The sequence below is a fragment of the Hirundo rustica genome, chromosome 7 (assembly GCF_015227805.2).
Source record: "Hirundo rustica isolate bHirRus1 chromosome 7, bHirRus1.pri.v3, whole genome shotgun sequence".
Taxonomy (NCBI): Eukaryota; Metazoa; Chordata; class Aves; order Passeriformes; family Hirundinidae; genus Hirundo; species Hirundo rustica.
Window position 1 is genome coordinate 20,405,292 of NC_053456.1, and position 22,142 is coordinate 20,427,433.

At 36.2% G+C, this 22,142-nt stretch overlaps 1 protein-coding gene across 6 annotated transcripts in view; it reads right to left on the reverse strand.

Annotated features, from left to right (window-relative positions):
* Positions 1-22,142, reverse strand: part of LOC120755186 (neurabin-1-like) — a 41,311-nt gene that overhangs the window by 13,598 nt on the left and 5,571 nt on the right. For all 6 annotated transcript variants that reach the window (XM_040069850.2, XM_058421367.1, XM_040069855.2 and 3 more), the window contains exons 3-15: positions 13,079-13,211; positions 12,569-12,689; positions 11,960-12,064; positions 11,664-11,784; positions 11,097-11,243; positions 9,301-9,354; positions 7,313-7,542; positions 5,572-5,668; positions 5,302-5,491; positions 4,346-4,497; positions 3,218-3,551; positions 824-908; positions 172-243 (exon numbers count right to left, since the gene is read on the reverse strand). In XM_040069850.2, the coding sequence (XP_039925784.1) occupies positions 172-243; positions 824-908; positions 3,218-3,551; positions 4,346-4,497; positions 5,302-5,491; positions 5,572-5,668; positions 7,313-7,542; positions 9,301-9,354; positions 11,097-11,243; positions 11,664-11,784; positions 11,960-12,064; positions 12,569-12,689; positions 13,079-13,211 (1,841 nt within the window). The remainder of the gene's footprint in view (positions 1-171; positions 244-823; positions 909-3,217; positions 3,552-4,345; positions 4,498-5,301; positions 5,492-5,571; positions 5,669-7,312; positions 7,543-9,300; positions 9,355-11,096; positions 11,244-11,663; positions 11,785-11,959; positions 12,065-12,568; positions 12,690-13,078; positions 13,212-22,142) is intronic.

Sequence of the window (22,142 nt, forward strand, 5' to 3'; positions counted from 1 at the left end):
TCTTCTGTGAGATTAGAAGCTCATCTCTGTATCATGAAATCTTCACAGAATTTTGCCACTGTTATACAAGGATGCACTTTAAGATCAAACAGTAATGACAGTTTTAAAGAAATCCTTAGGTTACAAATTTTAGGAATGCAGCGTGCATGTATAAACTAACAAAATAACTACCTGCTATCCAGTGAACCTCTTAGATTTTCTTTTTCTTGCTTCTTACCCTTGCCCCCAGATTTCCGCAATCCACTGAAGTGAAAAAACACAAATTTCATAAAGCACTTACATTTACCTGGTGCAACATTTCTTTAAATCAGCAAGTTAGTTTCTACATTGATTTCAACAGTTACGAAAAGCCATATTTAAAGTGTTACACAAAGCATAATTTGCAGATTATGCATGCAATTAAAAAAGTTCTAGCATTCATGTTCTATTTAAGAATCATGACACCCTTTCAAAAGCCACAGATAACCAAAATAAAATACAGAAAATGCCTAAAGAAGCCTAGATACAACCAGGAGGAAAACCACAGTTTTACTGCTACATTAACAATCCTAAGCAATGCACAGCAACTTGAGCAAAGTCACTAACTACACTATCAGTGTGAAAAATCAGTTGATTTTTATGTTATACATTATGATGCATTTATTGCAGTACCAGTCTAAGTCTTTAATGTTAGCTGGCTTCAACAAGCTTTACCCCTGTCTTCAAAGGCGTTATGAAGTAGCATTACTGGATTCCTCAACATTGTTTTATTTAGAGAACATAATATTCTCAAGAATAACACAGAACAACACTTATTTCCAAAAGAACACATGTAAAATCTTACCCAAAATCTGGAAATCTCCTTTTGGACTTCCCTGATGGTATTCCTTCATTTGTTTCTGCTGTCCTGTCTTCATTTTTTCTTTCTTCTGTTTTTCATAGAGAGGTGAAAAATAAAAATGTTGTTGTAAAAATAGCTGCAATTTTCAGCTACAAATGATGATGCTAGTAAGTCAGCTACTAAGACCTGGGTGACAGTGTTAAAACTCCCATTTCCATACACAGATAGTAACTGAAGACACTGCAGCCAGCCTAAGGTATTCTCTATGGCATCTTCCCATCATTCTGGCTGTACCAGGCCATTGAAAAATGGCAACATAACAGTTGCTGACAGCCATTCAAAAATATTCCTTTTGATAAAGAATAATTTTATACTGTCTACAGAAAGGTAAAACTTACCACAGTATTTTGCTCTAATGAATTACAGACAAAAATTACAAAAATGCCAGGTTAAGAAAAAAACCTCTTTCTTTGGCGAAATGTCAATTTCAAAACACACAACCACATAACCAGTATAAGATGCAAGAAATGAATTTTTGAGGCAACAGTTGAGCAAATATAGCATTCAATGTTTCCTTCTTACTCTTGAAGCATTCCAGATGCTCCTTTTTGGTTCAGCAGCTATTGCAGGCCAGCTGCAGCACACGCACACAAGCTGCCAGCCCCGGGTGTGCCTAACCAACGTGCTGGACAGTACCTGCAGAGCAGCAGCTCCTGCCAAGCTGAGCTCGCTGGAAATGGCATACAAACTGTGACTGTTCTGAGGAAACAACTGGGACTCTGAAGCTCCTCCACGACTCTTCTTTTCAGAACTGGAATACAACATCTTAGGACCCAATTTTTGGGAAGCACGTTCAATACCAACTTTTCAATAATTATGCAAAATTAAGTGACAAGCACCACATGACCTCTTCTCAGTGGACTGTGACAAATTACTGCAAGTCCCAAATGTACTCACTTTTAAATTCTAAGGCCACTAGATTTTTTAAAAATAATTGAAATATATTTTGTATTGCAAATGGGGTGTTTCCTAACCTAGCTACCCGTGAAAGAGATGTAGTTCACTCCTTGGAATACAAAGTAAATTTTAAACTCTACCCTGAAAACAACTCCTGCTATGATATACACAGACTCCTTCAAGAACCACAGAAACAAAAATTCCTGTTTAGTACACAAAACTAAGGTCAACTACCCATCACTCCATCAGCAAATAACCATTATATATTTCAGGAAGGATTATCTCAAAGATTACATACCTGACAGTCAGGATAGTCAAAGAGTTTCCCCCCCCCTTTTTTTTTTTTTTGATATCTGATCAGTAGTTTCTGATCAACATTAGAACTTTAGCTACTTAATTAAGCACTCTTTCTAAATAAATAACATCCAATAAATTATAACTACAGTTAAACTGGTTATTTTTCCTATCAACTTGAATACAAAACCTGAAGAATTACTTTTAATGCTAACCTTTGTTTCCAGAGGTAGTATTTTAAGAAAAGAAGTAATTTCCTAAACACGGCACAGTAAGTTAAAATACAGACTGATACATGAATGGATTCAAATGTAATAGAAAGGATTAATTCAATAAAATAATAAGCAGACATTTAAATACAGTTAGAAAGTAACAATCTAGCAGAAACAGCATTTAGTGTCATTTTGCTCACAAAGAGCAAGCTTTCAATACTAATCCTCATGTACTGCATTAATTAGCAATTCCAGGGGCCAATTTAGAAAAAAAAAGTTTACAATGCTTTGGCCATCACAAAAAACTGCAGAAAAGAAAGCAAAATCACATATGTATTAGGTATGTGTCTTAATAAGTTGGGGGTTTTTTTAGACTATTTTTGTTTGAGACTTTATAGAAACATAGAAAATAAGGACATTATAAAACAAATCCTGTTTCAGGGTATTAAAGGAATGCTTTTGTCTGAGCTGTATGGCAAAGACAGCAAGTTATCTGTCTTTATACATTTGTACTAGCTGATTACAGAAAATACCAAACATTTAAAAGATTACATTAGGTCCATTTTTCAATTATTCATAAGAAAAATGCCAACTATTCCTATCAAATAATGATTAGTAGTGACTAGGCCGATTATAATACCTTTAACCCTTTTCTAGTGACAAATATCCTTAGAGAGCATGATGAATAATGCAGTAATTCCCACAATACTCAAAATCTGTATCTTGTTTAAACACTCGGATAATGTCTGGAAGCACAAAGCCAACAATGAATTTTCTGGGAATCAGGAAATCCGTCAGACTTGCTCTCCAATACACTGCCACTTAGGAGGCTACTGTTTTGCAAAAATGTATTAGGACCTTTACTGATTACATCTAAAATTTGAAAAACTTAAATCCCAAAGAATTTAAATAATAATAAAACCTTAAGTCTTACCCTTCGCTTCTTTCCCTTTCCCTTTTGCTTCTCTTTGCTTAACATTCTTGAGATATCCTTGAGGAGAATTTGGAGTCATCCCTTCAGGAGGAGGTGAACGAGCGCTGGTTGTGCTGTTTTCGTTGTTTGGTTTGTGTACTGGAGAAGAGTGTGTGGAAGCAGAAGGACTTGACTCTAGAGGACTTTCGGTGCTTTCTCTTTTCTCAGGCTTTTCACTCTTTTGATTTGTGTCATCCAGGCAGGGGAGAGGTAATTTTTCACTTTTTTCTAAGGTCTTAGTTAGGTACATAGTGGAAGATTCTCTGTTGGGAACACTGTCTTCTGAATCCTCATCCTTCAATAAATTTGAAAGTTATTTTATAATATACATGACATATACTCACTTACTGTCTGTTCTTTTGCCAGGGCGGAAGGATGTGCTAAGCCGATTTCCTCAGTTCAGGAAACTTTCTGAACTTACATACTTGTGGAAACCATCTGAATCACATGAATCTGATTTTATATGCTGTTACCAACCTCTACACACATCTTTCTGCACATCCCAAATAACCTTTTTCCAGGCAAATCAGAAATGTTCTGGTACACCTTAGCCATTCCAATTCAATGCAGCCATGTCTCAGTCTAACTGAATTAGTTCAGTGTTCTGCTCCTATGACAGGCTCTCTCGTATATTGACTATCTATATCTCAATTCTTCAGCTGTCCTCCAGAAACATGAGAATATTTTACTGGTACGCTTCTTGCGAACTCAAATGATGACTTAGGAATAATGAAGCATTTCAGAACTCTTTAGTTTTTGAAGAAATTTGGTAATTAACTCGTTCCAGATGAAGGAATAACAGGATAAATTTGTATATTTCACAACATATCACAGAATCTTTCAGCAAGCAGACGTAGCAAAGAACAAGTTTGCATAGTTCTTTGCTAACTTCAAATTAACTGTGCCACAAAAAGACCCAGAGTTCACATAAAGTTATGAACCCTAAAAGGCTTTTCTACTTGATGCAGCGTAAGACGACGACGCTTTGGCACAGCCTGAATGAGGCATGGAGAACACTTATAATGGCAAATACAGATAAAACTCAACCCATGCTCAGTATCCAGAGTACATGATTATCAGTGTCAGTACCTGTAGATCTGCAGTCTGTGGTCCACCCCCAAGAGATTCTTTCAGCTTTGATCGAGAAGGTGGCTGGCGTTTCACTTTCAAAGCAAGCTGAGCTTTTGCTTTGTGGGCACTGGTGTCTAATCTGGGAGTATCCCCAACAAAAGCATCAAAATCTGCAACAAACACATACTTTTAAGAAAAAGTAAACAAAAAACCCAGCAAAAACTCATAGGCGAGTTCACCAACCCACTGTTCAGAAAAATATTCAGAATTTACGTCAGAATTATTCTACCTATTCATTATTATTGTATGAAAATACTTCTTATATTATACTAGACTACTGTACATTGCAATACAGATTTCTATTTAATTTGAAATATAATTTTATCCAATTTCTTCAATTAAAAATAATAAAATCTAACAGAGTATAATTGTCTTATGGATTGCAAACTGTATTCTGTTCTCAAATAGATGAAAATTAGTGCCCCAAATGTGCTTTCCTAGCTTCATTCCTTAAGGCAAACTCTTTACAAGGTAAGCATTTACCAACTATCTAAAAAATTTATTCCCCTTTGAACCTCCCTCTGATATTTTGTAACATTCTGTGCAGAAAATTACAAGACAAAAAAATCAAGCAAGTTTACTGTAAATTATAGCTTTAAATCAATGGGATTTTAACTGACATATCTCAGTGTTTTAGTCCCACTATTAGTTTCACTAACAGAGAATCTGAAGAACAGTTAAAATAGTTGTCTCTCCATCCATCTCCTCTTTTTCACAACATTTAAGAACTACATTACAACAATATTGAAAATGTTGGGGGAATCTAAACTCAAGTATCCACACTGACTCAGCTAAAACATTTACCCAGTCAGCATGAAACAGCAAACACTTCACTTAACAACAAAAAACCACTACACATATAACTCCTCCTAATTTTCCTTAAGTGCAAATAAAAAATACTACAATACACTTACCAGAAATCAGCATATCTAAAGAATTTATTCTTTCTTCTATTGATTTGGTTTCTTTTTCATTGTCTTCTTTTGTCTTTGACTGTTCATTAGATAGGCCTGGACTTTGACAGCCATCTTCCAATAAACTGCTACCTTCAAGCACATAAGGCATTTTCTCATAAGCTTTTAATTTATTTTCAAGCTCTGAAATCTGCAAGAATTAAAATTCAGAAGTGAGATACAAGTCTCCAAGAATGCAGAAGGTTATTTCAAAATATAATACTACTTTACTTTTTCCTGATATATTTTCAGTTGTTCTGCATATTTCTGGTCTCTCTCTTCAAGTAGCTTTGAATGATCTTCTTCTTTCTTCATAAATTCTATTTCTCTGGTGAAAGAAATAAATACATGTCTGTGAAATAGTAATGTACAGAAATGTAGAAAAATGTGTTAAATAGAAATACGCACAATTGCATTTACTAAGCATTCCATTAGTGAATGGCGACAAAATCAGTCCGTAAGGTATAACTGATTCATTAACCTTATAATGTCATAAAATGACATACTTAGTTGAATGCCCCTACTGTCTTCAAAAGAAAGTACAGATGACTGTAATTTACTCTGGGCAGAAAAAGTATGTGTGGCAGCACTTTTTCTGCAGAGTTACAATCATCTCTCATTTTAGAAGTGGCAAGTTCCATATGCATTTAAGCCTGAAATGCATGCACGACTCCAATCATTACATCTTACTCTCTTCCACAAAGGTACATGCACACACAGGGTATTTTCCTTCCAAAAGCTATGGCAAAATTCTTTGTAGGAAAATAAATTGCAGTTCAAGTTTCTACTTAGTTCATCCTACAGCAATTGCAATGGCTGTGTTTTACAAAAAGAAACAATGACTACAAGAAGGAAACAAAAATATAAGCTGCTTTTGCCTGTGCCATATGGAATGACATACCAAACGAGAAAATAAGCATAAAACATCTACAGCAGATGCAAAAGCTCCAGGGACAGTCAAACGAGTAATGGGAATTTGCTAAACAGTGAGGGAATGGAAAGTAGCATGTTAGCAGTCATCTTCACGTACTTTTGAACTTCCATGCGGATAAGCTTGGGAGGAGAGGGGAAAGGAGACCTTTAAAAAGCTCAAACAGCACAAAAACGTACTGTGAAAAGGAACATTTCTGGATGTGGACTACAGAGTAAAAGATCATAATAAATTGCCTTTAAAAGTATGTAGCAAGTGCAGAAATCAGGAACAAGAGTATTATACGCTTACAGCAACTACCAAAAGCAACAGTTGTGTTCTGTATTATCAGGACACATCTACAAGTATTGTGCAATTACCTCTTGTTTAGCTAAGAGGGAAGATTGTAGAACAATTAGACACTACTGCACAACAGTGCTGGAGTTCCCCGCAGGAGTATCTAATAAATATTATTTCTACTAAAATACCCAAACCCTTTAACAGATTGAAGATACCGTTTTCATGCTGCCGTTTTAGTGGGCTAGTGAATATCCCCAAACTTTCAGTTTTTCTCAAAATTCTTTTTACTCCTCCTACAAGATCTAATCCCTAACTCAGAATAAATCACATGTATCTGGCTATTATTAAATATCCTTTGATGCCTACTCTATCTGGAACACTGAAGTCAGTCACAGCTGAGGGTTTTGCACAGAGGTACGGCCAAACACCTCATATCAAATTTCAGATAGTTCTTCCAAAAAGTATGGATGTATTACAGCTTTTAAACTAAGTTGTTTTTAAAACGTTGCCATTGAAATATTAAAGAATTTTTCCTTAGCTGTGAATCAAAAGCAGCAGCAAGATTTTCAAAGAACCCTTCCAGAAGTTGGTGATGTAAGGTGTGGAATAACTGATCATTTACAGCCCACAGCTTCCCTGCACTCTAATAAATGAAAAGTATGTTAAGCAAATTCTGTTCCCCTAGGTATTGCTGGCAGCTTTCCCCAAGTTGCACAAAACATACAAGCAATAAATAGAGACCTGGTATTTTGGGGTACTTACTTTTGTTGGTAGTCTTTAAGCAATTTCTTGGCCTTGCTGTATTTCTTTTCAAGGGCATCACATTGTTCTTGAGTCTCTTTTAGACGCTCATTTACTGTTTTGCATAAATTTTGTGCCTCTAACCAGTAGGTCTCTAACTTTTTAATTTTCTCTCTGCTTTCATCCAAGTTTTGCTGGAGTTGGGCTCGATTAAATTTCCATTCGTTTTTTTCTGCTTCAACAACTTTTAACTGAAAAGATTAATACTTAACAAATTAATCTAAACTAAAAGGTGAAATAAAAAGCAGTTGTTGATACATGTTTAAGAAGAGAATAGCTAGTAATAATTATATACTTATCAGTAATATTAAAACGGGACACAACTTTTAAAGTAATCACATCAACTCTTTCAACCCCTGCTAATCAAGCAAGTTTAGAACTGAAACCCAAGAGTCTTTTACTGCTTCCTCACTGGTACTGCATCTTCCTAGACAGATTAAGTGACCAAGACCTGTATTATTAGCTTGTATTTTTCAAGATCTCTCCAGATCTTAGTATTTCCAGAGAGGCCTATTTTGAATACTGTCAAAGGCAACTGCAGATAAAGAATCTTAACCTGCATAAGACAAGCTCCCTGTCCTACTCTTTTGTTACCACCAGCTCTTTGAATAAAGATAACACGACCAGCTGATCTTTCCTGGTAACTTTATATGACATTGGTCTTTCTAATCAATGATGGCATGTGCAAGGTTTCCATTTCTTGAGTTCATGTACAAAACCACTAAATATGATGTGGAGATGCCACCCCTTCAGCTTGACAGCAGCCACATCACACACAGGAATGTTAACACGTGAAGCTCTCCAGGCCTTGGAGGAATGAACAGGCAAGATACAGCTTAGTTTGTCCATGCCTCCTGCTTTGGGGACACCACTTACACTGAGGAAATAAATCACTGCTTTTGAAACCAGTTAAGATCACCTGCCAACCGAACAAGGATGTCGAAAGGACCAAGAATTTAAGAACTAATTTACTAACATCAACATTTTTAACACCTTTTGTGCCATCCAGCTGGGCCACATACCAAGAATACTAGAAAGAGGAGGAGCGCTGTCAGAAATCAAAAAGGGAACTGTCATAAGTAGCTTCGCCTGCCTCGCTTCAACAACTGCAAAGTGCATGAAATCCCCCAACAGACACTGCTACAGAAAATTACTGCCAATTGCAGCACTCTGCTCTCTTCACTTGCTACCTGGTCCCAGCAATGCACCGCAACTTGTCCTAGGAGATGCATCTCTGAGCAAGGCAACACAGAAGGGCAATGGAATAAAAAAAGCTGCTCGCTCACACACAGTATTTTCAGAAAAAGGCCATATATAAATCTGTATCAGTGGAAAAAAAAAGCAAAAAATAACAAGAAATCCTTTCTCAGAATAAGCAGAGGCACCAAACCAATCTTCAGCAAAAACCAAAACTACTGGAAAAACCCTGCCCAGACCAGGTCAGAAATTTGAGGAGCCAAAGAGGATAACTTTCTGGTAACAGAAAGACAGCCAGAAACCACTGTCTGGTCAGATCTACTCTCAAATAAGACAAGTTCTATCCACTGATGATGTTCTCATCTTTTTTAATGAGCTGTTTCATACAGCTCTCCACTGTATTCAGCTACTCTAAGCAGTAATACTGAAGGATTCATTTTAAAGTGGAGACTTGGAGGATTTCTTTTAGTTGTTTTATGTGACTTCTGGGGCTTTATTTGTTCGGCTGATTTATTTTTTTAAATTTTATTTTTAATTTGAGCATAGCTCTTCAGCTAAGAAATGTCTGTCTAGCATAACACAGAGTAGAGAGTGCCTGAGGCATAAATGGATTGCTGCCCTTTGCATACAGCCTATTCCTGGTAAAATCAGTAGCCATAAAAACAAAACAAAACAAAAAATAAACAAAAAAACCCCCAAACAAACCACCCAATAAAAAACCCTACCAATATTAATATTCTTTGAAAACTTACTTTTTCCTTCAGTTGATTCACTTCAGCTATTGTTACTGCATGTTTTAATTGTAGCTGGAAGAAATGAAACAAATTGTATAAGCACATACAAAATTACATTTGAAAATGGTAGTTTTAAGTATTTCTCCATGACTCCCTCTTTCCCTTTCCAAATCACTGTTTGACTGGCATAAAGTCATGTAATTATTTGTCAATTACAAGAGAAGTAATCATGAGCTTTTATTAAAAAAAAAATAAAAATTACTCAAACCTCACACAAGTTCCACAGTACATAACCATCCTAAAAATCTCCCATCATTGTCTATACATTAGGATAGCCAAAAAGATTACAGCAATGTTTCAATGTGCCAGGGTAATAACAACGCAGCAAAGCATTTATGATGACAAGTTGGAACACAGAATAAAGGAAAAACTTAACAATACTTAGTATTTTTACAATCAGCACTTTAAAATAAATGTGCTGGCTCTATTTTAAAATTAAGCCATGCATTTTTACACCACCAATCTTCACATGACTATTCGAAATCAAAAAGACTACACTTAAGCCAAATGTGAGATTTTTTTAACAAGTATTAATTGTTCCTTGTATCTCGCTTTCTGTCTGTAACCCTGTGGAGATTTTCTTTTTTGTCAAGGCAGATGGCACCAAACCCAAATTAAAACTGGTGAATCCACCACTATTCTTCATTTAGATTATGTCAGTAACAGCACAGTAATGATTCTATATGAGACTGTAATTGTATCCCAAGTAAATACAGCACTCGAAAAGCTTCACGTTGCTGCTATGCTTTCTAACCTAGAAAAATTGGAAATATTCTCTAGAGATCAGCAGCCTGAAATTTCTACTTCCTCAATGACATCAGCAATGTTACCAAGAGAACAAACTTAGGAGATCTGTAAAATACCAATCTTTCACCAAAGTAAGCTGACATAGCAGCAAATAGCATCTGATAAAACAGTTTCTTCGCAGTATGTTTTTCTCCTCCCAGGGTGAAAATGACAGGCACTTAAATCTACCAGAGAAGCCTGGACTCCTAAATGTCAAAGGCTGTACCATTTAAGTCCCTGACTAAATCCCAAAGCACTGAATAAAGCAAATATGCTCCTTCACAAAAACCCTGGGAAAAGAGAACCGCACTATTTCCAATTATGCAAAGTTGTGATTCAGAGCCTGGAATGTCCTGTTGGGTTTACAAATGGGTTTACAAATCCATTCCTTCCAAAAAACACACCATAAAAATATCCTCCAAGCCAAAAATATGTCTATCTACAGAATCAAGTGCTTTTATGTACACAGATTTCTCAGAAGACTGCAGGGACTAAACCAAGAAATCAGATACGTATTTCTTGCCTTGCTGAAAAACATCTCACAACAACACTTGAGACCTTTCAAAACAGGCATATTTGCACACTGCAGCTAAAGCCATTCTACTGGGCAGCAAACACATGCAAAGGCCAATGGGCCACAGGAGAACTAAGGGAAGAAGCCTATCTATCTAATGCAACACTCAGACATAGACAAGGACAGAGGTGGGGCTGGGTTCTACCATCTGTTTCCAAGGGCTTTTAAAATCTCATTAAAATCAAATGATTGTTTAATGTAAATATGCATAGGGAAACTGGATATAAAAAATTACAAAAGACCTACATTTCAATGGACATTTACCAGAGATATTTATTGGTGACACTCAAAAAAGAAGAAACCCAAAGCAAAAAGGGGGAACATGAAGAAATCCTACAAGGCTCAGATGTTCCCCAGTGCATCACGAAGAATAATTAAGAAACTGCTACAACACCTCTTTAAATTTAAGAAGAGACTGTGTTGAATCCATATCCAGCAGTAAGCCAATATCTTCATTTTCAGGAAGATCAAAAACTTCTACAGATTTTCCATGTAAATGTGACTCGTATGTATCCTCCTCCTCCTCATCATAGTCATCATCCTGACAAAATGAGAAAATCATTACATTCTCTATCACATACAAACTCTTTTGCATTATGGCAGTAGCAATAACCAAAGCATACCATCAAGGAATCCAACCAGCTGCAAAACTTCTCTTGATGAATTATTACTACTTTTTAATTTCTTATACCTACGTAAGTGTCAAAGATGATTTGCAAGCACCTTCAAAGTTCCACGAAACAGAGCTAAGAAAGACGCGCACAGAACTATCACAAGCAGCTGACAGTTAAAGGTATATTTTGGATTAGTGATAAAGCAATAATCCTGTGCCTTGATAACAGCAGTGCATGAAGTGCTTGTTCTCCCGTTTTTAACAAGTTGCCTGTGTTACACTTTTTTTGTTTCCGCTTGATTAAACCCCCCCATTTATCCCATCAGCAGAACATGAACAACATTCTACCTGCTCTGTATCATCATGGACATAGTGCTGCTCGTACAGACATCTCTCTTGCTCCAAGGTCTCACTAATGAGACGGGCTACTTCACTCTCAGCCCCTGGCTTCTCTCTCCCAATCAGAAACCTACAAGGAAAAAAAAAATTATCTAGCAGCAAAAAATCTTACACATGCTTAAGAAATGAATTTGCTACACTGTTGCCTTCTGCAACATCTTTGTAAATTTTTCTTACTATGGTTTCATTCTCCACCAATGAAAAATGACCGAAAGAAACCATTATTTCAGAGAAAACATACATACCTCACTGTGCCTTTGGTGTTCTTTAGTACAGTGGCTGCAAAGAACTGAGTAACTCCTACTAGACTTATGCCATCAACCTCGACAATCTGATCATTTACCTGAATTCTGCAAAATAAATAAATGCTTATCCATCAGTTAAACAATAGTATTTTGGCTTGAAACACTTTTGACGTGACAAATATCACTTAAAATTCACTAGTATTTAAAATGACAAATTCTGAGTCCATTGAAATTCATTGCTTAAAAATAGTCTCCTCAACCTCTGTCACTATGCAAATCACCAATTAGAATTTACCCAGTATTTGATTTGATATTTTTCTATACTATTTACACAGTGATTGGTGTTCTGGGGTGTCAACATGATATTGTAGTACTTCTACACATGGGCTCATTTTGAACGTTTCTCATATGTGAGATCTACAGTTACTTAGCAAAAACATCCTATAACACTTTTTTTTTTTTTTAATTTAACATAAAGCAGGAATGTAGCATTCACTCAGCTGCATTCGGCTTTTGTACTTTTATTCACAGCATTCAGCATATCTAATGAAAGCAACTGGGCTCAACTGGAAATTTGTAAAAAGCATAATCGATTAACGCAAAACTCACCGTCCATCCCTCTGAGCAGCTCCACCATCTGTTATTGTTTTTACAAAAATACCTAGTTTTTCCAGCCCCTGATCAGCACCAACTCCCATTCCAATGATACTGATGCCCAGACCCCTGTCACCTAAGGGATTCAAAAATTTAACATTAGCTGCATGACATATGATGTAACAGTCAGCAGTACCGAGTTGTTTCAAAGTATTCCAAGTTCTTCCACACAAAAGATACTAGAAATTCACTTTAAAAAGAGAAAAAAATAGAGCATATTTTATATGTAGATACTACTGAAAGCCTTTTTGTCCCATAGCCTTCCTAACTCCAATTCAGTATGACAACCTGCACTTCGTAGAGGCCTATCAACTGGACACTCACTAAATTTACCACAACTAGCCACAGATCTAACCCTAGACATACATTCAAAAATTCAAGACCTAAATTCAGGGAATATACAGTAATGGTTTTATCTTTTGTTCCCACAGTATCTCTTGCAAACGTTCAAGGTTAGATTTGCACCTTTTTCAATTTCCACAGGAAACACTTCCATTTTTTCCACCCTTTTCTCAAGTTCATACTCAGCTGAGGCTGCCACAGGGTCAACATCTTCATTACGTCTATCATAGTCTTCGTTTGAGTACGTACTGAAAACCTAAGAAATGTAACAGAAAACTTTTTTTAATGTCTTCTCACCTCCTCCCAAACTTCATGTAATTGAAACACAATCCATAAGGAAATTAAAGTGATATTTTCAGAGATGTCATTTTCTGAACAACCATCAATTTAATAAACACTGCCGCTGTCAGAGAGTTTATAGCTTGCACAGAAGTAACATTTTGTAAGTTTCAAAACCATTACTTTTAACAGATTTTATCTTGCAAAGGCACCAAATAGTTAAAAGAAATCAGTTAGCTCCTCTTTGATATCGTGTGACCTTTTTTATTAGGAGTACATTCCACCAAATCCTTCCTCTCTTCTTCCCTCTCCCCACGCCATCTGCCAATTGCAGTGTTTCAAACAGATGTAGTTTTCTGATTTTGCAAGGGAATCACGCAGTTTCCCAGGAAAAGGAAGTGCCTAACTACATACATTACTATTTTTAGTATTCGCTCCAGCTGAGTTTCTGAATTGTTAAAAATAAAAGATAAACAAACAACACAAATTCATGACAGACATCTAGAAAGGAAGAATAAACTACATGTAACAGGGTTAATCTTACATATCAGCGTATTCATTAATTGTATTTAAATTAAGAAGTAGGGGAAAACAGGAAAAATATTGCACCCTCGTTTTTCTTAAAAAATAAGGTTTATCACCTAAATGTTTTGCAGGCACTGAGTGTTTTATTCAACATCACTGTAAGACAAAAAACACGCATTGCAGCTGCAGCAGCCACCTCCCTAATCAAGAACATGCAGCGCTGACACAAAGTTCATTTACACGGGCTTACTAAATTTTTGCAACTGTTGTATTTTCCGCTGAGACCACCTGGAAAGGTAACTGCAATCATGGAAATACCACAGCATTGACTGTAATTAACGTTTTCCCTGTGAGTTTACGTTCACTAGTATATAGCTTTATCTCTGCAGAGCAGTAGCTTCAGACACTGAAATATGGTGACTGAAACAGATTATCAAAAAGCAACCAGTACAATTCAGTATTTCCCCTGAGGAGCCTACTGCGTCACCTTCAGACTACAACTCGAGATCAGTTTCACAAACTCTTCCCAAACCCTGCAAAACACCTGCTCCAGAAACGTGGCATGGCCATACAGTCAGTCCAGTAAGCAAGCAACATTGGATCCACTTGGCTGAAAGGGAAGGAAGAAATCCATTTCCAGAAATCTTATGTCTCCCACAATAAAAGAACCTTCCTTAGAAGCTGTTCTTCCCAAGTCTTGAATAAAAGTTAATAAACAAATTCCTTGTGACTGTCATACAGATACCAGTAGGCAACAAGTGGACACAGAAAGACAAGGGTCACACTTCCAGTATGTCTTCCATGAGCTTTAGAGAAAAAATCTGCAAAATAGACCACGAAAACCATCTAAATGGTCTTATTCTACCACTACCAGAAAAGAAGGTGGCCAAGTTCTTTAAATTAATCACCCTCCTCAGCCCTCAAATCACTAAACAGGATATGCAGTAAAAGCATTTCATGAAGCATTATTCACTCTTTGGAACAAGACCAGCCTAGTTTGCTTACTTTTCAACCCAAAAGAAAAAGCAGCATCTCAAAAAACATAGTCAAATTAAAATAAGATGAATTTTAAACTAATAATGAAAAGGAAGTTCATGAGTGGGCAAAGGATAACTTGTCAGTGAGAATACTTGAGTTTTTGAGGACAAATCAAATACCAGGGCATGAAAAAAATGTATAAATTCATACACATATAATCTAGTGTTAACAGTATGCTTAAAATGTTAAAAAGACATCTAAATTATCAAATGGTTGAATGAGCAAAACTTGGAGAATGGTAGTAGTTAATTTTGGAGACAGTGACAATTGCATTTTCTTAGCTCTTTACAGCTCAGTGTCTAAGAGAGCAGCAAGTAGTTACTATCTACCGAAGAATGACATTACCACAGGGATGACTAGTTCCCTGCACAAGAATTTATAAAATGCTAGAAATTTGGGGAAGCAAAGTTGCACCGTAGCAAAAGCACTATGTACGCTGCAAGTCTTGGGCCACCAGCATTAAAATATCTCTGGTACGACTAAAAATGGTTTATTATTTTTTCCAGCTTAAAAGTAACAGAATTGTACTCAAGAATCTCATGGAATTTGCTCATTTTTATACAGAATTGGTCATAGGAATTCTTCATCTGCCAGGAGCAGATAACAGAATTTAAAACTAGTGGTCCCTTAAATTCCAGTCAAGTCTATAATCGCTATTAATAAAATAACAGCATAAACATATCTGTGCAAATGAAGACTACTAATATTTATGCATATTAGCTTTCTAAGAAAAGCCTACTTGAAACCAATACTGAGCAATTCACTAAGAGAAAGAATTCACACTTTTGTCTTGAAGTGACAGCTGACAATTGCATGAGAACATTTGGGTAATATTCTAAAAATCATAACCTCACAATTAAAAGAAGATAGTCCCATTTCAAAATAGTAAGAACAACACACCCCTCTCCAAACTTCAGAAAAATAATTTTGAGGAAAAACATCAATTTACAAAGAATAGAGCAAAAGCAAAATTTATAACCAGAATCCACACACTGCAATAACAGAAAGAAAAGCAAAAGCACATTACAAAAACTATAACTAAAGAGTCAAGGATAGAAGGCAGAAATTTTTATTGTCTACATGTGGAATCATAACATTGTGTTCATCTTTTACGAAAGAGAAAAAATCTTGATATTAATATAGAAAATACAGAACTGGTCAGCAAGTTGTTCTTGCCAAGCAGCAAAAGTAACATTTAAATACAGTTAAAACGTGGATAATAAATAATGTAAGTGCACAGTTTAGAAGACTGATGAGAAAGCTAAACATGTTCATCCCTGCACTGTGTCTGGCAGGGTTTAGTCATTGAATCAAATGCATTACAGACAAAAGAAATTCTAATCTTACTATTCAGAAGCCACTGCTAGCTAGAGATTGTAAAATTATTAGTACTGCAACTGGTATTTTTAAAATATACACTTTCGCAAAGACAAGTAATTGACTCAAACAGGGAAACCATGTAAATTTTACTGTGGAAACCATGTGAATTTCACAAGCCTTTTACCACAGCTTGTTATATATCCAGGAGGTTACTAATAACTTTTGGATCCTGTCAAGCTAACAAATGCCAGAATTCTATCTGAAAATGTATTTTTTACTTACAGCCTTTTTCCTTCAGAATGGATACAATTAATTTGAATCAATAAAGTTCTGATAAAGGGCTGAGTTTTTAAGAATTATTTTAATTAAACTGTTAAGACACAGAATGGTAAATTTTAAAATACACTTAGTGCTTGAACAGCATATATATTTACCTGGAGAGAAAACTAGCGACATTATTCACACCAGAAAAATGAATCACTTTTTGAATGCAAAACTTGGGTTTGCATCTTCTATTAAGATGCTAATCTAGACATCCCCAAGACCAGCACTCAAAAAACACCAACACAGCCTGCCTAAAAGATCCTACTGTTCAATTCCTGGAACTACCACAGAACTAAAAATTTCTTATATCATCTTAGTGCTAACACAGAAAATAGCATAATCACAGAACAACAATGACCTCCAGAAATTTCAAACTCCTCACAGCACAGAATGTCTACTTCAGTATGACGTCAGTTTTACAAGAATATTAATTAGTTAGAGGGCAAACACTGATATACCATTTGCTTGCAAGAAAGTGCCGCAGAGTAACAAAACACAGTCCAAAGACCTCTACTCCAACATTCATCTCTAGCGTATAGATTTGTTTGTGCCTAATGAAAAGCAGAACATTACAAAAGTAATTAAACAGTAAGATTAGGAAATCAGGAACTGCCTAGAAGGGCTTCCAGCTAATTATGGAATGGAAGCAACATCAACATCACTTTCAAGTTCTCATGTAATCCTGCAGCATTTGCTGGAAGCCTATTTGCCTCCCAACACCTGCACAGGCTCCTGGAGCACAGCCCTCGCTTCACCTGCTGCTGAAACACGGCGCTCCTCTGGACGGGACTGTTCATTGGCACTCCGTAAAGCCAAACACACAAAACACAAGTTACAGCTCAGGGAAAGTTATCCAACAGCAAACAGCTTCAGCTTTCCAAACTGAGGGCTTTGTGATGCCTGGCAAAATGTGAAGTGGCCATGAATAACCATTTGAAATAACAGCACTGAGGTGGGACTGAAGCATATTGTACCCCTTACAGTTTACTCTATCTCCCTCTTCCGCTCAAGCAGACATCTTGCTACTGATATCCTAACCCTCTACTTCCAAAAGCTAAGTGGCTAGTATTTTATAAGCACTACTTTGTATATTTTAACTAAAAATTGCCTATATCCAATCTAACTCAATTCACGCTATATAATCATAGAAGCGGCAAAGAGAAATACCTTACTTAATTTGATTTTTTAAGTACTCACACCTTTACTCTTCTTCAAAAAGTTTTCAGAATGGCTGGCTACTCTTAAAGGCCGATATTAGAAACCATTACACTCAAGGTAGAATTTCATTCCTAAGCAGGTGGACAGGCAGGTTGTGCACACTGACGCCCTTGGTCTCGCAGCTCGGTAGGACTAAATCAAAAATCCCAACCAAGACAGCGTACATAAAAACAAAAGTACAGATTACAATACTCTTACAATTACTGCTTCAGATTACAATACAAACAATTTCATATACACAATGTCATCATAAATAAACCTTTTTTCTACCAGCCCATTCTCTACTTAATTCCCAATAAAATTAGCAAATTTTATTCTTTAGTTCTGTTTTTCACTGCAGGAGCTAAAACACTGTAGCCTCCTAAAGAATATGACAGACAATATGGTACCTATTTCAGTCAGGTTATGCTGACTATTCAAGAAGGAAAAACATTCACTTTCAGGTATTTAATTTTTAAATCCCAGTGGAAGAAATACTGAAGACAAAGAAAAGCATCCATTCAGATTCAGAGCACTGATTTTATTTCATTTCAGAGACAATCCATTATCTCCATCTGCAGAAGAGCTCTCCCGTGACCTGGCTGTATTCCTCCAGCAATTCAAGGGGGAAAGGCTCCAAATTAAGTAGTGTATGACCAGAGGAGGAAAAACTACTCAAAATACCACATAAAAGGGAGCACAAAAGCAAAAAAAAAAATCTTAGCTTCTGAAAGCTATATATTTATAATAATGAGAGCGATTCAATTATAAACCACTGTAAACTTCACAGGTGTCTTGGTACCAACAGTTTATGCCTGGTGATCCACATAGACACACATATATTTATTTAGCATTCACCAAAGCAAGAATCTTGACCTAACCAAATCTAAACAGCCAGCAAATCGCTGTGGGGAACTTCAAAAGAAAAACAGCGAATACAAAAATAGTCCACCTGTTTTCTAAAGCCCTTAAGAAGAAACAACAAAATAACCCTGCACCAGGGGGTACCAGATCAACTCAATTAACTAATCTGCATTAATACTGTCATTAGCAATGAACAATACCTGGCGTCTAAAAGTAAGGGTCAATTCACTATGCCAAGTCACATCAGAGGGTGATGAAAGAAAATGTCTGAAAAATAAGGAATCTGACATACTGTGTAATACTTTCCTACTAAATAAAAATGTAAGAACCCTGTAAAAAACTCTGCACAATCCTCACGATCTCACGATTACAAAATACATACTCAGATAATGCAGGCAAGTATCCTTTTACTGATGTCCTTCTTAGTGCTCACCTTTCTTTTTGTTAGAATTATATGGAAAGGGATAATTTATTTTTCCATCTCTCCAGAGGTAAATTACAAAAAAGTTTCAGCTACTGCTGGTTCATCCTTTACCTGGTGAGGTTATGTGTTCTCACATGCTAACAACAGTAATCATCATCATCAGACACTGAATCTTTCAGCACTTTAACTGCTGAGCTACGGAACTTGTCTCCTATAAATTTGCTTATCTTTGTTGACCTCCACAACCTCCTCAGTGTTTCTTCTAAGCATCTCCCCCGAAACCCTCAAGCACCTCATATTCACCTCCTTTTATCCCTCCTGTTCCCCACAGCCATTCTGACAGAATAAAAGAGTAAAAGACAGCATAGGCTGGGCATACTTAGTGATCAGCTAACATTAAGCCAGAAAGAACAAGTAACTTCAACCAAAGCTGCAGCCCTGTCATCAGTGAGGCCATGAATATGCACCTCTGACACAAGTGCTAATTTTCTACAAGCCAATCAGTACTTTAAAAATACCTATTAAACCCCCTCTCTTCCCATTAAATCCAGCTGAGATTCCTAGAAGTTAGAAGCTGGAGAGACTAAAAAGAGAGTGAAGATAGGCAAGTGATAACTTCAGCTGATCTCCATAACCTCAACATTTTCTTATTTTTCCATAGTTTTCTAGCATAATCAAATACATTAGGCAGGTCAGTTGGTATGTTATCCAACTGCATCTACAGAATAAATCAATTAGATATACATGCAGATATTAATGTAAAGAGTCAAGCTGCTCCAGCAGCAAGCCAGGATATGGAAAAAATTCTTTACTTTTTTTTTTCTGTTCCAATTTAGATTTCTGCTACACAGCCCCATGTCCTGACGCAGGACTCTCATCCAAAGACTGCTGAAATGCCTAATCAATCTACTATTGTAAAACTTACAAATCAAACATTTACTAAAAATCAAACCAGAAGATGTATGATTAAAAAAAAAAAAAAAAAAAAAAAAAAAAAGACACAGCTTGAGCTGAAAGTTTCTTTCTAGACAGCTGAACAGCCATCACAGAATCAAAAAACAAGGACCATAGAGGCACCAGAAACATTTGACACAGACCTTTGTAACGCAGGTGTAAACCTATACGCAGAATTAAATGCATTTAGGCTTAATAAATATTTACCTTCAGAAACATTTTACTTATATGAAAAGGGAACTTTCAGTAAGGGTTTAAAGATTAATCTTCCACAAAATAACCCAAAACAACAAAAAAATTTCATGTGTGTGAAAATATATACCTTTTTCCTCCAGTTATTATCCACATTTTTAACATCTCATACTGTTAATGTTGCAGGAATGTCATATTCTCAGATGCAGACAGAACAAAACAGGATTATTTTTTGTGAAAAGTCACTGAAAAGCACGGTAGAGAGATTGAGATGAAGATATGAAGAAAAATTGTTTTGATGTTAAGTTACAAATGTCATAATGTTGATAAACAGAGCTTCAAAACAATTAAAATCTCTGACTTTAAAAAAGCAAATTGTCATTGGAAAAGATCCCAAACAACGTAAAATGGAAAAACACATTACTTCTGTCAAGAAAAAAAAGATGAATTCCCACATATCAGTCAATTCTATTTAAATCTACTCTCAAATCCAATCTCTATTTTCCTTCATCACTCCTTGCCCACATCACATACTTGTTTCTTAATACCACAGAAGTACTTCACTGAAGTGCTTGAGCAATGGCTGACAAACAACTGAGCAGCCATCAATTCTCTAATTACCACAGAAACTGAGGGTTTGGGTATCTTCAACCAGTTAGCGTACGTCATGTATTTCTTGTCCTTGTCTGGGTACATCTTAAGTACACAAGTGAATGGTTCAAAAATCAGAGGCTGTACAAAGCTGAAGTTCTATGTTACAACATTGTGTTAAAACTATGCAAGAATCTGCACATTGATCTAGAAAATTTGTGCATCTCCTAAAAGCATTTGTAGGTATGCTGTCATACAGAAAATCCAATTCAAGGGTTATCTTCATTTAATTCTTCCTTAACTTCCACAGTAAGCAGTTTTGTACTAAAAACACGAAGAGCAGGACAGGATGAACACCACCACCACTTGTGCCCAGCTATACGTAAACAGCTTTTACTGTGATGTGCAAGACAAATGGCAATATTATGAAAGATTCCCATATTCTCTCAGAAGCAGCTGAAACTTGCCTGGATAGAACAGCACAAACTATGAAAACTGCTTTCAGTTTCCTTATGAAATAAATTTATGCTCAGCTGTGACAAATATAAAAGTAATGCCTTTATAAATGCTTGGGGTCTGTTCTGTTTACTTTTTTAAACTGTTTTCTTGACTAAACCATCTCAAAATATATTACTATTCACAAAAATCTGAGAACAGACACTCCCATGCAGCATAAACTAGATAACACTGATCATTAAACAGAAGCAAACAGCAGCAGCAGCTGTACTATCTTTTCAGCTTACCTGTGCTACAGAATTTCTAAGGATCATAAATCATTGCAGAAGTTACTCACTGTGCTATTTAAGGCTTTGAGGACAGAGTTTGACGCAGTCAGAGGTGAAAATATCTCAAGAAATCAATTTGAAAACAAGCATTTGTTTTCCAACAGAAAGTTTCAAAATTACAAATGTCAAACAGCATTCAGTCATTACATTTATGTTAATTAAAGCCTTTCAAGGTAATCTCATAACAGAAAGCATGTTAATGTCTACATTACAAAGGCAAAATGAAACATAAAGGGATGACAGAAGAATTACCTGATGTTATTTGCATTGCGTGTAATGCTGATTGTTTACACAGTTTACTCAGAAAACTTTAAGACAAAGGCAAATTCAGTTCCCTTGAAAATACCTTGGACTGCTGAGTGTGCTTTACATTCCTTACTGGCTTCATACGTGGCAACAAGAGACTAAAAATTGCTCATGTACCATAACACAAACCCAGGCTGTGAAGTTCTGCTAATAACTGTACTGTATCACTCTCTAAACTACTCCAGGAGAAACAAGAACCGAGATAAAATGTTCCCCAGGATCCGGAAAGATCAAACAGCAGCAGGACCTAGAGAGTCTGGTCACTCCAGCAAGGAAAAAATCCCACATGTCAACAGCTTCTATGGAATTGAAATGCTTCTTTTTAAAAGTCTCATCTGTGCTTGCTTTCACAGGCACAGGGCAACACAAAATAAGAGTATTTGTGTAA